The sequence below is a fragment of the Balaenoptera ricei genome, chromosome 8 (assembly GCF_028023285.1).
Source record: "Balaenoptera ricei isolate mBalRic1 chromosome 8, mBalRic1.hap2, whole genome shotgun sequence".
Classification (NCBI taxonomy): domain Eukaryota; kingdom Metazoa; phylum Chordata; class Mammalia; order Artiodactyla; family Balaenopteridae; genus Balaenoptera; species Balaenoptera ricei.
Window position 1 is genome coordinate 42,881,002 of NC_082646.1, and position 14,443 is coordinate 42,895,444.

A 14,443-nucleotide genomic window follows, 5' to 3' on the forward strand; every position below is an offset into this window, starting at 1 on the left:
TTCTAGATATGTGTTACCTGTACAGTTAAAAATTAATACAAATGGTATTTTGACCTACACTGAATTCTAATAGTAAAGAAGAATTATTATAACCTAGCTCCAATCCTCAAACTAATTCACCTCAAAAAGAGTTGGAGGAGGAGGTGGCAGACTTGTAATTTTGGCAGATCTCTCTTTTTCCGCAAGCAGTGCCTCTTTTCGAGCTTTTATATGCCTTAAAAAACACAAGATGTCATAAATTAATCTCTCAGATAATATTACAGTACAACTCTTAGGGTTAAGAATATAAAAGCCATTACAATCTCAAGAAATCCTCCAGTCTGATCCCACAGGCTCAATATGCTGTTTAATAAAGAGTCTACACACAGTGGACAGGTAAAAAGATGTTTACCAAGTGAAAGAGGTATATCTAAAGATATAAAGCTCCACAATGGGGAGTGACCCAACAAACACCTAATGCTCTTTAGTTGAGAATAATTTAGAGTAAAAAAAACTAGAAATTATCGATAAAGATGGGCCACTGTATAAAATGACCACTGCTGACTAGTAACATGCTCTTTCATTTTTACAACATGCAAAAATCTCATCAATGACTTGCAAAGAGTCTACAACCTCTTTTAATGTTCATAATTGCACTGATTTTTTTCTTTTTATATCAGAAGCAGACAGATTTTGGTTGATTTGCATTCTAAACTAGTAATACATTTCTCCAGAAACTTAGTAATGGCTACTACAGTCAGACTAGAAGAGAAAGAAAGCTCATTTGTTAGTATGTTCATCTAAGCAACCACTCCCCCACTGCAGTATTTTAAACCAAGTTTAACAAACACAATGGATATACTGACTTTAAGTATCCAATGTACCCTTTACTTCCAGCCATATCAGTTTCAGTGGAGAATATGGTAAAAAATCACTATTACTTTACCAGGTTTTTTGTTTCATTAACATTTCTTTTTGATTTTTCTGTACTTTCAGAGCCTCTTTATGCCTCATTTCTGCTTTTTTTTTTCTTTCTGCTGCCCGGTGTGCCAGAGCATTTAAATCAGGCTCCTAAAAACAAATATTACTTAAAATGTCATGTTAAACAGGATTAAAATGTCAAATATATGATAATATGGGTGGTACCCAGTAAGGGCAAAAATCATGAAGGTATATTCAAATGAAACACTGCACTAAAGCACAAAATTAATGATGGCATAAATAAAGCTACAAAAATCTGATGTCAGAACTTATGGCTATTACTAAAAAACACAAACTAAAACCAGGGACCGAGAATATTTTGATTGCCACATTCTTTAAAGAGTTCTCTTATTCCCTAAAAGTTTGGTAACAAAGACGTGCCTTCTTTGGAACCCAGCTTGTTTATTTTGTGTGACTACCTCTGGGACCACAATCTAGCATTTTCCAACCATAAAGCACAATAAACAACAAAATAAGGTCAGGGAGCAGTCTTAAATACTGAGTTAATTTCTACTTTGCCTTTGTGAAAGTCATCAAAGAATTTTTACTGTCTGTGAATGAACTCAAGTGTATACACATTCCACTACACGTTTTGGAGGTATGAGGAATAATGAATGATAATGAAAATGAAACCAGAAATCTGAATTCACTCCACTGAATCTGTCCAAAATGCTTGAAATGAATAGTTACTATTTTATTTACACAGATAGTTAAGGACTGGAAGAGAATAATGTTTTTTTTAATTGAAGTATAGTTGATTTACAATGTTGTGTTAGTTTCAGGTATACAGCACAGTGATTCAGTTATATACATATATATATTCTTGTTCAGATTCTTTTCCTTTATAGGTTATTACAAAATATTGAGTATAGTTTCCTGTGCCATCCACTAGGTCATTGTTGGTTATCTATTTTATATATAGTACTGTGTATATATTAATCCCAACTTCCTAATTTATCCCCCCCACCTTCCCCCTTTGGTAACCATAAATTTGTTAGAGAATAATGTTAACTTAAACATCATTGGAAACAGATTATCCTTGACAGGACTCTTACTAGGAAATGAACCTAGCAGAATTCTTAAATTATATTAAATTTACAAAAAAGTTCGGGCTGCCCACAGCAAATTCTATACATGAAAACATTTTTATAAGTGTCTAACAACTGTAATCTGCTTTTAACAAGTGTCACTACCACAGGCAGGTAGTCAAATAAGTGCTCACTTACATTTTCTTTGGCTTGTTGATGCCCCTCTCCCATATTTCTTAAACTTGCCAAATACAGTTTTTCCAAGTTCTTTATTTTCTGAGTTTGTGATTCCTCCCATTCTGTCCTTAGTTCTTCTGCCAAACGAGTGAGTTGCTGATTTCTCCTCTGTTTTATATCTTCTCTTATTTGTAAAGCAATATCTCTTTCTTGTTCTCGAACCTGAAGGATGAGTATTTAACACATTTTATGAAAAGAGGCTTCCTTCAACTTTTTTGAAAAGCTATTTGGAAACAGGAACTTAAATGAATTCTCTTTAGGTATTAGCTACATCAATTCTCCTGAATATTCACATTATATTAGATAAGGCCTATTTAAAGCAGAAAATCCAAGTGATGGAGGAAAAATTAAAATCTCAAGACTACTTCTAAAGTTCCCTGATTAGCAATTATGTTCCTTCCCCAGAGATCTAATCGGACTGCCATTATCATTCTAATAACATACAAGAGGCTAAACTGGTAAGCATGATTCAATAAAATTTATAGCCCAGACAAGTACAGAAAGATCTAGATGAGAATTCCGTATCTGCGACACATCATCCCCAATTCTAGACAGAATGGCACCTAAAATGTTTCACAAAGACTTAACTACGTTACTCTAAAAAGACTTCTAGAGAAGAATAGACAACTTCTGAATAAATTTATTTCAGTAGGTAATAATCTTTCCAGTAAATCTTCTTCAAAGTCATTCTAATATTCTTGCTTAAATCTTCATCAGTTACATATGATTTTTAAAATGAACTATTTTCAGCAATGGTGTTGGGGGGTTTGCCTATGTTTTTGTATTGACTCATAGGTTTTTTTGTTTGGGTTTTTTTTGTTTTTTGGGTTTTTTTTTTTTGCCTTTATGTCAGATGATGTATTCTGCAAATTTATTTGGGGGAAGATCTTGGGAAATAAATATTGCCTATATACGTTTTATATATATATATATATATATATATATATATATATATAAAGAAGAACAGAAAAATATTGCTAAATATTTAATAATCTCAGAAAATGAACTATTTCCTAATAATTATTGAGTCAGTCCTTATCCTCAAACTCTTCTTCAATTTATTTACTGTTTCATCATACTTTTCAAATGTTCCAAAACTAGTTAATACACAAGAACCAGGGCTCTTGTACAGCCAGAAAAGACTGTTAAATGCGACATTTTATTTAAAACACTCTAATGTAAAAAATACTGATAATCTGGGGAAGACAAAGAATTTGACACTATGTTCCAAATAAATCTTACCTGTAGCAATCTTAGTTTTCGTCTTCTTTCATAATCTTCCTTCAAAATGAAGGCTTCCTCGTTAGGACTCAATCTCAGCTTGCCGGTGGCATTCACCACCTTTCTTTTCATTTTCATGTAGTACTTTAAATATGAAGGTTCTGATTTTTAAAAAATATATATCTATTAAAATAGGGCAGCAAAGATTAATTTTAAAAATTCATATTAATATTTTTTACCATTTAAAGGGCTGTGTACTTGCAAATAAAATAATTTGGGTAAACTAAGTCCAATGTATCTACAAATAGCAATTTTTTTTTTGGCTGCGTCAGGTCTTAGTTGCAGCACATGGGATCTTTCGTTGCAGTGCGAGGGCTCTTTGTTGTGCCGTGCGGGCTTATCTCTAGTTGTAGTGCACAGGCTCCAGAGAGTGAGGGCTCAGCAGGTGTGGTGCAAGGGCTCTGTAGTTGTGGTGCGCAGGCTCAGTAATTGCAGCACGTGGGCTTAGATGCGCCGCGGCATGTGGGATCTTAGTTCCCCGACCAGGGATCGAATCTGGGCCCCCCTGCAATGGAAGTGCAGAGTCCTAACCACTGGACCACCAGGGAATTCCCTTTCTGAAGCTAACTTAAGCACCACTTCTCCTTGAAGCTGCCCTCCAGTGATTCTTGCTCCACCCACCTACCACCCATTCCTGACTTGCCCACCTATAACGAATATTACCTTCACATTCATATGGGGACTAACCTTATGCTATCTTGGTATCACCTTCCTCTCATTTTTCATCAATTACAGCTTGCCCTTTCTAGTTAGATTCCTAACAATTAAAGGACAGAGGCTCTAGTTTTTTTTTTTAGTTTTAATATTCAAATTAAAATAATAACAATGAATAACAACTACCAGGCATTATTTCACATGCTACGGATAGATACTGCTTTCACTCAGGTGTAAAAACAGCAGCCAGAAGAATTTCGGGTTATCTAATAGGAACTAGTACTTTCTCAATGAATTCTCCACCAAAATGTAAGCTCAGTGAGGGCAGGAATGATCTTATTCATGGTTTTATGTGCATAGCCTATAAACAGTGCCTTGCATGTAAGCAGGTCCTTCAGTGTGTTGACTGAATGAATGAATGACTCATTCAATGAGTTAATTCATGTAAAGTGCTACATACATATATGTGGTCACTGTTACAATCTGATGCCAAAAGAGGATTAATCTTTTCCAGTGCATCCCACTCAGCTGATACTCACAAGGCCTTCGTAATGTACTCACAAAACTTTGGAAAAGTGCCAATTGTTCTCCTTACTTTAGACAAGAAGAAACAAAGGCCTCTTAAGTTAAAGGACTTGACCTAAGTGACAATATCTACTGGCAGAACCAAGGGAAGAATCCTGTTTTCTTACTCCATATGGCTCCTAACTTTCTGAAATGCTAAAATATATGGAGTGAGGAAAATTTTGTTTAAGCCAGTATTTTTTGCGAGTGGGGACTGAAAAACAGGTAAGAACTAAACAAAGAAGAAAAAATTGAGCAAGATTAAATTGTCTTCACAATGCATCTTTATTCATTTGTCTGAAGGTCTCTGAAAAATCACTCATATTCAAACGATTAAAACTAATTTCTGATAAGTCCCACAGACATAGTACCAAGGGGAAAAAAGCAAAAAAGAGACATAAAATTCCATTTACATGAAATTCAAAAACAAGGAAGACCAATCCATGATAAAAGAGGTTAAAATAGGGGTCGATCACCTTTCTGGAGACTACTGAGAAGGCGGCACACAAAGGAGCCTGCTGGAGTACTAGAAATAGTCCATATTTTAATCCGTATGATGGTTTTACACAAGTGTAACAGGTGTATACGTATGTAAGGATTCCTCAAACAGTACACTTAGGTTTGTGTATTTAATTCTAAGTTAAACCTCAATGAAAAAGAAAAAAACTTAACTTTTCAGTGTTTTGAGTATCCATGCATTTCAGTTCCTAGAGGATTACAGGAAAACATAATACACTTGTTATTTTTACCTAACGTGATAGAATAACTGTTTTCTCTTGTATATCATTTTCCTAATTTTTAAACTTATTTGGAAATCATTTGACTTAGAATTCCCAGCTTCTCTAAATGTCAACCATAGTGCAGTGACCAAAACCAGGAAATTAACACTAGCACAATACTTTTTAACTTACCTACAGACAGCATTCAAATTTCGTCAATTATCCCACTAATGTCCATTTTCTGGACCAGGACCCAAGCCAAGGGAAACATATCCTTTGACTGTTGTGTTACTCTGGGTCCTCCAAGATGCCAAGATGGGATGAAACCCACAAAGATTTTATTAGGGGAAATTCTGTGTTGAGGGAAAATGGGGAGGGAGCTGGTAAAAGATGGGAGCATTTCAGACTTCCATGCAAATCAGACACTGAGTGAAGGAGGGAGGGAAAGTTGGATAGATGCCTCTTAGACTGCCACGCAGTCTAAGGAAGGTTCAGCAAGTCTTCTGGGGAGTCCTTAAGCCAGAATCCCTTGTGTCTTAGGAACGGGCCTGCCTTCACATCCATACCAGGCTCAGTCATTAACTAGGAGCAGTCCAGGGAAGGCATCCGTGCAAACAGATTTCAGAACACGGGGGCTGAGGGTCTATGAATTACGTTCTAATGGCTGCCAAGGTTGTTTTGCCTCCTTCAACTCCTCTAATCTGAGACCTTCCTCAGTCTGTTTTTTTTTTTCCCCACTCAAGATCTTGACATTTTTAAAAGATGCCAGTCAGTTATTTTGCAGACTGTCCCTCAATTTGCATGTGTTTAATCCCTTCTTGTGTTTGGACTAAGGTTATGCATTTTTGCCAAGACCACTGCAGAAGTCACTAGGCACCCTTCTCAGTGCATCACACCAGGAGGTAAATGATGTTAACATGATGCGAATTTTGATCACTTGATTAAGGAGGTGTCTAACACGTTTATCCACTGTAGATACTACTTTTCCTTTTTAAGTATTTGGTGGAGAGATAGTTGAGGCTATATAAATATCATGTTCCTCACCATACTTCTGCCAACTAAATTTAGTATCCATTGTGGACTGCCTGAAACAATTACTAAGGCATTTGTCAAAAGGTATTCTCTATTTCCATTATTCCTTCTACACTTACCAACTGGAATCCTACTGTAAGAAAGAGTTTCCCCCATTCCCTCACTTTAGTATTTATTCATATCAATATGGATTTTCAAATTGTATATACTGTAACTAACAAATAGTAAAGGTGATGCTACTTATCTTGCAAGACTTTGTCCTGAGGATTAAATGGCAGCGGGCACATCGTAATCACATACACCAGACTTAGAAGATCTGGGTTCAAGGCCCAACACTACCACTTTAAAGAAGGAAGACCCTTAAGTCACTTTGGTCTCGTTTCCTTAAACTATATAAGGGGAATCACAGTATCGTGTCCAACAGGTTGTTCTGATGATTACGTGACTTAACGAATATACACTGCCAAATATTTTCTAAATATTAAAGATTCAAAATTCCCCACTGTTGTAAAAGCTCGGGTTTGTGGCAGGGCTTAACATCTAAGAAATTAAAGGTGAGAGGGCTTCCCTGGTGGCGCAGTGGTTGAGAGTCTGCCTGCTAATGCAGGGGACACGGGTTCGAGCCCTGGTCTGGGAAGATCCCACATGCCGTGGAGCGGCTGGGCCCGTGAGCCACGGCTACTGAGCCTGCGCGTCTGGAGCCTGTGCCCCGCAACGGGAGGGGCCGCGATAGTGAAAGGCCCGCGCATCGCGATGAAGAGCGGTCCCCGCACCGCGATGAAGAGTGGCCCCCGCTTGCCGCAACTGGAGAAAGCCCTCGCACGAACCGAAGACCCAGCACAGCCAAAAATAAATAAATAAATTAAAAAAATTAAAAAATATAGTTACTTTTAAAAAAAAAAAAAAAAAAATAAAGGTGAGAGACACCGAGAGAGAGTACGCTCTCTGCATGAAACAATTCCAGGCAGTGCTCTTAAACGGCTACCAGGATTGAGGCCACGCCGCAGGTGACCTGGGGGCAGGGTGGGCAGGACGCAGCCAGAAGCGTTCGCAGTAGCAACCGCGAAGGCCCTCCCGGCCGCCCTGACTTGGAAGCTCAGGGACCCCGCGAGACCCGATCCCGGGAGAACGCGCAAAGCCACCCGCGCCAAAGGCCCCGGAGTGGCCTCTCGCACGAAGCAGGCAGGTCTGGGTCGGGACGCGCGTGCCCGCTGCGCCGACGCTCCTCCCGGCCGCCTGCCCGACCCCAGCCGGGGCCCGCGGCCCGCCGAGGCTGGAGAACCGCGGGCCGCGCTGCGTCCGCGGCACCCCCTTCATCCGGAGCACACTCCCGGTTCCCGGCCTCGGGGAGTCGTGCACGCCCGCGGCCGTCACTCACCCGGGAAACGGGACCCCGGACTCAGGAACCGCGGCTCAGACAGAGAAGGTCTCGGCGGCCGCCACACAGAAGCCTCCCAACAGCCGTTTGTGCGCCTGTGTGGCGGCCATCGCCGAGCCCCCGTCACTTCCGTCATTCAAACCGCCCGCCAATGGCGCGGCGGAACCGCGGGAACCCGCCTCGTCCCGCCTCCTCCGGTGGCCGCCGGGACTGCCGCGCCGGAAAGCCCGTTCCCGGCGCACGCGCACGCGCACGCGCACGCGCAGGCCCTCCGTCGGCCCGGTCATTTCTCACATCGCGGGCGGCTTATGGGCTTAACCTCACCTCTCACAGCGTGCTCATTTGGCAGATCGAGAACAGAGGTCCGGAAAGGGGAACACGTTTACCCAGAGCCATGAGGGTGACGTTAGTCTTTAGTGCCATCATGAAGATTCCTTGGGATATGCATCCTTTTGTGTACTGACTATGCAATTCATGTGGTACTATTAAGGTGCAGTTATTTTTTTGTTTTTTAAAAATTTTATTGAAGTATGGTTGATTTACAATGTGTTAATTTCTTTTGTACAGCAAAGTGACTCGGTTATTCACATATATTCTTTAGCGTATTCTTTTCCGTTATGCTTTGTCACAGGATATTGAATATAGTTCCCTGTGCTATACAGTAGGACCTTGTTGTTTATCCAGCCTATATATAATAGTTTGTCTCTGCTAATCCCAGATTCCCATTCATTCCCTCCCCTACCCTGCCCCCCCAACCACTAGTCTGTTCTCTATGTCTGTGAGTCTGTTTTTGTTTAGTAGATACGTTGATTTTGCAGTTATTTAATGATAGCTTTCAACTCGTGCAACAGTGTACCGTATCATGATACTCTGTGCCTCCAGAGGTCTGCCACACCTAGAACATGTCAAGGATTTATCTGCTGTAAATAACAGAGAGTCAGAAAGGGGGTGAGCGTGGGTTCATATTTACTGAGCACCTATTATGTGCCAAGTACAGTGTGCTAGGTGCAGGGGAGATGAGGGTGAATGGATTATGACCCCATCCTAGATTTTGTAGTCTAGAGGGTGAAACATACCAGGAATCAAAGAATTAGAAAATGGGGAGTTGGGGAGAGGGAAGTTGCTGATATGATCAGATCTGGCTTCGTTGTGGAGAAGTCAGAGGAAGTTAAGACTGAAGCCAAGGCAGGGAAGCCAGTTAGGATTCTGCTGCAGGAAGTGAAAGATGATCACAATAAGAATGGAGAGAAGTGGATAGATTTAAGAGGCAAATAGGAGGTCAGACATTGGGAGTTGTTGGTTATCTGGTTATGGAAGGCAAAAAGGAGGGAGAAATCAATGGTGATGCCCAAGTTCCATATTTAGCAACTGAGTGGATGGGATAACATTCTCCTAGAACACACAGGAAGAGGATCAGGTTTGGGAAGGGAAAATAATGAGTTAAGTTTTGAATATTTTTAGTTTTGAGCCGTTGCGGGATATCTTGACAAAGGAATGAATTCCAGAAATATTTAGGTGGCAAAATTAGCAGTACTTGACAAACAATTGCTTGTGAGGTTAAAGGAAAAGGGAGACTGAAATTAACTTCACGGTCATTGGCTTGAGGAGCGCTATTATGGTGCTGCCAGTAACCAAGGGAGAAGTCAGAAGTGGGAGTCAGTTTAGTGGGCAAGGTGATGAGCTCAGCTCCGGACATGTTCGGCTTCATGTGCCTGTGGAATGATGTGCAGCAAGAAGAGGAATACAGTGGTAGACAGCCCACAGAACTGGGCTAGCATATAGACTCGGGTTTCATTTCCATATGAGTTATAACCAAAGCTGTAGAAGTGGATGAGATCATTTAGGGAGAATTTGCAGAATGAGAAGAGTAATGAACTAAGGACCAAACTCTGAGGAACACCAAGACTTAAAGGAATTGGAGAAAGGAACTGTCAAGTACACAAAGAAGAAATAGTGTGGGGACTTCCCTTGTGGCACAGTGGATAAGACTCTGCTCTCCCAATGTAGGGGGCCCAGGTTCAATCCCTGGTCGGGGAACTAGATCCCACACGCATGTTGCAACTAAGAGTTTGTATGCCACAACTAAGGACTCCATGTGCTGCAGCTAAGGAGCCTCCCTGCCACAACTAAGACCGGTGCAACCAAATAAATAAATATATATTTTTTAAATCAAGAAAGAAGAGAAACCATTATGTTAAAAAAAAGAGGAAGAAGATGAAGAAGAAATAGTGTGATCCAACTTGGTTTTACAGACAAGGAAGCTGAGTTACAGAGAAATTCAGTGACCTGGCCAAGAGCACATTAAGGGAAGGGTGCAACCAAGACTAGAGTTCATGTATTTATCCCAAATACAGGAGTTCTTCCTCCCTGCTTCCCTATCCATTTCCTGTCACATTTATCTTAATGAATAGCTGTATTTATTCCAAACATACCTCTTCAGCATCCTCAACACAGATTCATAGATACTCTCCCACACCCAACAAAGGGTGTGCTCATTATTTCATGCCTTGGGCTAGTTTTAGTGCCCACCATGTTTTCCAGGAGCACCCTGCACATTCCCCATCATGGCACTTATCAATTCTTATGGAAATGACCTGTTTATTAGGCACTCTGTTGATTAGACTCTGAATTCCTCAGGAACCAGGAGTGCATTTTGTTCAGTTGCCTGCCACATAGAGCTTCTCAAATGTTTGTTCAATGAATGAATAAATGAATGAATTATATGCATCACTTCCTCTACCTCCATCCTGGGCAGAAATCTTACAGTTGAAGATTTTGAATTACGACTTGTTATGGTTTTAATAGGAGGCACTGAGGAATCAAAGAAAGCCCAGTGGGCCTAGAGTCAGAGTGTTTGGTTTAGCATCATAACTCTGAGACTTTCCAGCTGTAGGACACGAAGCCAATGAGCCTTAGTTTCTAGTTTGGTTCTCTATTGTTGCCAACCAAACCATCCCAGAATGTCCAGAATGGCTCACTCATTATGACTAGCAGTTGATTCTGATTGTCATTTGAAAACTTAGCTGCAACTATTGACTGAAGTGCCTTCATGTGGCCTTTCCATGTGGATTGGACTTCTTCCTAGCTGAGTTTCAAGAGGGTGTCCAAAGAATGAGTATTTCCAGGGCAAGAAAGTGAAAGCTGTGAGTCCTTTTAAAGACAAGACTGAGATATAGTTATAGTAAGTTCTGCCACATTGTATTAAGTTTCATAGGGCCAGCCCAAATTCAAGTGAAGGGGAAACAAAAGCTATCTCTCAATGAAGTGACAAAAAAATCTGTGGCCATCTTTAATTCACCACCGTTTCCTTAGTAATACTTGACCAGCCCTCTTCACAGGCTGGTTGTGAGACTCAAAGGCATGAATCAAAAAGAGCACTTATAAACTCCAAAACCATGATAGATACATTAGCAGCTATTTTATATATAGGAAACTTCCTCTCCTGTTCTCATACAGACCTAGCCCTCCAGGCCACAGGGGTAGGCATGTGACCCAGACTGGGCAAATCACAGTTCTCTATCTCCCTTGCCATTGAGATTGACCCAAGGATAGGAACATAATCTAAATTGGGTTAATCAGAGTCTTCCACAGGAATTTTCTTACTGGAGTCAGCAGGGATGAATATTTAACTCTCTGAGCTCATGTTATGATATGAAGCTGGAGATTCCCCAGCAAGATTTCCCACCATGTGATCACCCACAAGCTGGTCTGAAAGAATAAGTTTGACACGCAGCCAGGAACACAGAGAGAGAATCCTGACAGTTGTCAAGTGCCTGGATCCAGCCATCCCTGATGTGAGCTCTTTCTAAAGCTTACTGGTAGGGGCCATTAAGTTCTCCCTGACCTTTTACTTAAGCTGCTTTGAATGGGAGTTTCTCTTATTTTTGCAAATTGAAAGAGGCTGTAGGTTTACATTTAAATTCTCACAGGCAAACAACATCTGAGCATCTTGGGAAATAACATAGAATCAAAGTTAAGACATTGGACCTACAGTCCAACTGCCTGGGCTTAAATTTCTGGCTTAGCAACTCTGTGACCTTGAGCTAGTTCCTCAACCTCCTGAGAAGTCAGTTTTCTCATCTTTAAAAGGGATGTAGTAAAAGTATTCCAAAGGTTATGAGGTTTAAAGCTCTTAAGACAATGCTTAGCACAAAGCATGCCATAAATGTTATCTTTCTTGGCTCTTATTTTAATACATTCATCTCAGACTGCAGGAGGCAAAACCAAAACCAAACCAAACCAAACAAAAAAACCTTTGAAATGTCTTTATTAGTGTTTGGGGTTTAATTTTTTTCCATATATATATTTATTACAGTCGCATTATCCAACTTCGGTTGTTTCCATATCTTCGCTGTTGTAAATAATGTTGCAATGAACATGGGTGCAGATATCTTTTCACGTTCCTGTTTTTGTTTCCTAGGTTATTACAAGATATTGAATATAGTCAGGGTTTAATTTTTAATTAGGTCCTTTTGTATTTTATTGGCTTAGGGATAGGTATATAGGTTTAGCTTCTAGTGTTGTTACCCCACTAGGAATGAACATTAATAAGCAATGATCAAGAGGAAGAGTTTCCCCTAGGCAGTAACAACATTAGTGTGACTGGTCGCTATGAAATGCTGCCCCTTAAAATGCAACGGAAGCTGTTCAGGATTGGAGCAGTTTAAGATGTTTCTCTGATGGTAACAGTTTCACTGTTTTCTGAGTTCCTTTCATCTTTATCCACATTCAATATGGGAGATTGGCATTAAAGTCGAGGTGGGGGGGACCCTCAATAATTCTCACATATAAAGTCCAGAAGAAAGGGAATCACTGCAAGAACAGAAGTAATCAAACTTCCATCTGACCATCTGCCAACTGGCCTTTCTCTCTCTCTGGCATAAACACCACAAGAGTTTAACAAGTGATAGTATCTCAGGATAATTTACAGCCAGTAACAGAAGTGAGATTAAGAGTGCTCAGCAGGAGAGGAAAGATGGGCTGCGAAAGGCTTTTAAAAGCTATAAATATTTTTTTAAATGTGTGTGGGTAGATCCGGAGGTGGGGAGGAATTGGGCCATTTATTTAAGAAGAGTGAGAATTGAGAGAAAAGAATAGGGAAATTAATTTTGTTTCATCTTTTAAATCTTTTTCAGCTAATATGATTTTTATTAATATTGCTAATATTTATTAAGCCATGAGGGTGTAAACCATGAGTTACATACTTTAAAAAAAAGACAGGGAAGTCTGAATGAAAAAGGGGAAAAAAGGAAATTGTTTACAACCCAGACATGTACATAGCAGTTGAGGATTAGGTGGGATGGGGAAGAGCTTTGCAGCTGGATTCAGAAGATGTAGGTTTGGACATCTGCCTGACCAACAGTTAACCTCTCTGAGGCTCCATCTTTATCTATAAAATGGGGATGAAAATACCCAACATTTATTGGGCACTCCATGTGCCAGGGACGCTAATACCCTTCCTATCTTATAGAACAGTTGTAAAGACTACATTTTAAAAAGTTAAGTTATAAAAACCAACTAGGAAAGGTTATAAATATCCTACATAAAAACATATACATAACTATAAAAGATCATACTACAATTTGACCACCTGTGCAGACTCTGGACAGGCAATGTCCACTTTGCAGTTTGTTTGTTACTGCCATTTGACCTGCTTTAACTGATCCAGCTTTTATACAACAAGAATCAGCATTATTTGGTCAGAGTGCTCTTCATCCAAAATTATTTCCATTTCCCTATGAATATAACAATAATCTACACCCTTGCCACACAAAGTGTGATCCAAGGACCAGAAGCATTGGCATCACCTGGGAGCTTGTCAGAAATGCAGACTCTCAGGTTCCATCCCAGGTATGCTGAGACAGAATCTGCATTTTTACTAGATTTGCAGGCAGTTTATACACAAATTAAAGTTTGAGAAACACTGCTTGACACAAAGCCCCATGTGAGGCAAATTTAGGACAGAGTAATTTATTTCCAAATAGGAACAGAAAAGGGGAAATAAATGAATCATAATATGAATAAGTAACAGAGGCAGACCAGGACACTATCTAAAATGGGGGAAGAGAGCCAAAGAAGAAAAAAGGAACAAAAATGATTATAAAAACAACCCAAAAGCAATTAAGAAAATGGCAATACATAGATATCTATCAATAATTACTTTAAATGTAAATGGACCAAATGCTACAATCAAAAGATGTAGACTGGCTGAATGGATACAAAACCAGACCCAAATATATGCTGCCTACAAGAGACTCACTTCAGATCTAAGGACACACACAGGCTAAAAGTGAGGGAATGGGAAAAATATACTACCCCCTATATCAGGGGTTCCCAACCCCTGGGCCATGGACTGGTGCTGGTCCATGGCCTGTTAGGAACTGGGCCGCACAGCAGGAGGTGAGTGGTGGGCGAGCGAGGGAAGCTACATCTGCCGCTCCCCATTGCTCATGTTACTGCCTAAACCAGACCCCACCCCGTCCATGGAAATATTGTCTTCCACGAAACTGGTCCCTGATGCCAAAAAGGTTGGGGACAACTGCCCTACATTTTACCAATACAGACCATGACCACTTTGTGGTATAGGTTTA

General features: G+C 40.3%; 1 protein-coding gene across 6 annotated transcripts in view; it reads right to left on the minus strand.

The window, feature by feature from the left end:
* The window catches only part of CEP295 (centrosomal protein 295), a 48,428-nt gene extending 40,439 nt beyond the window's left edge, over positions 1 to 7,989 (minus strand). For 4 of the 6 annotated variants that reach the window (XM_059930581.1, XM_059930580.1, XM_059930578.1 and 1 more), the window contains exons 1-5: positions 7,854 to 7,938; positions 3,468 to 3,607; positions 2,187 to 2,387; positions 926 to 1,050; positions 121 to 214 (exon numbers count right to left, since the gene is read on the minus strand). In XM_059930581.1, coding sequence (XP_059786564.1) covers positions 121 to 214; positions 926 to 1,050; positions 2,187 to 2,387; positions 3,468 to 3,584 — 537 coding nt within the window. In that variant the 5' untranslated portion in view covers positions 3,585 to 3,607; positions 7,854 to 7,938. Of the gene's footprint in view, positions 1 to 120; positions 215 to 925; positions 1,051 to 2,186; positions 2,388 to 3,467; positions 3,608 to 7,853 lie in introns of those variants that run through there. The other 2 variants (XM_059930577.1, XM_059930582.1) reach the window with 2 other exon arrangements.
* Positions 7,990 to 14,443: the final 6,454 nt, after the last annotated feature.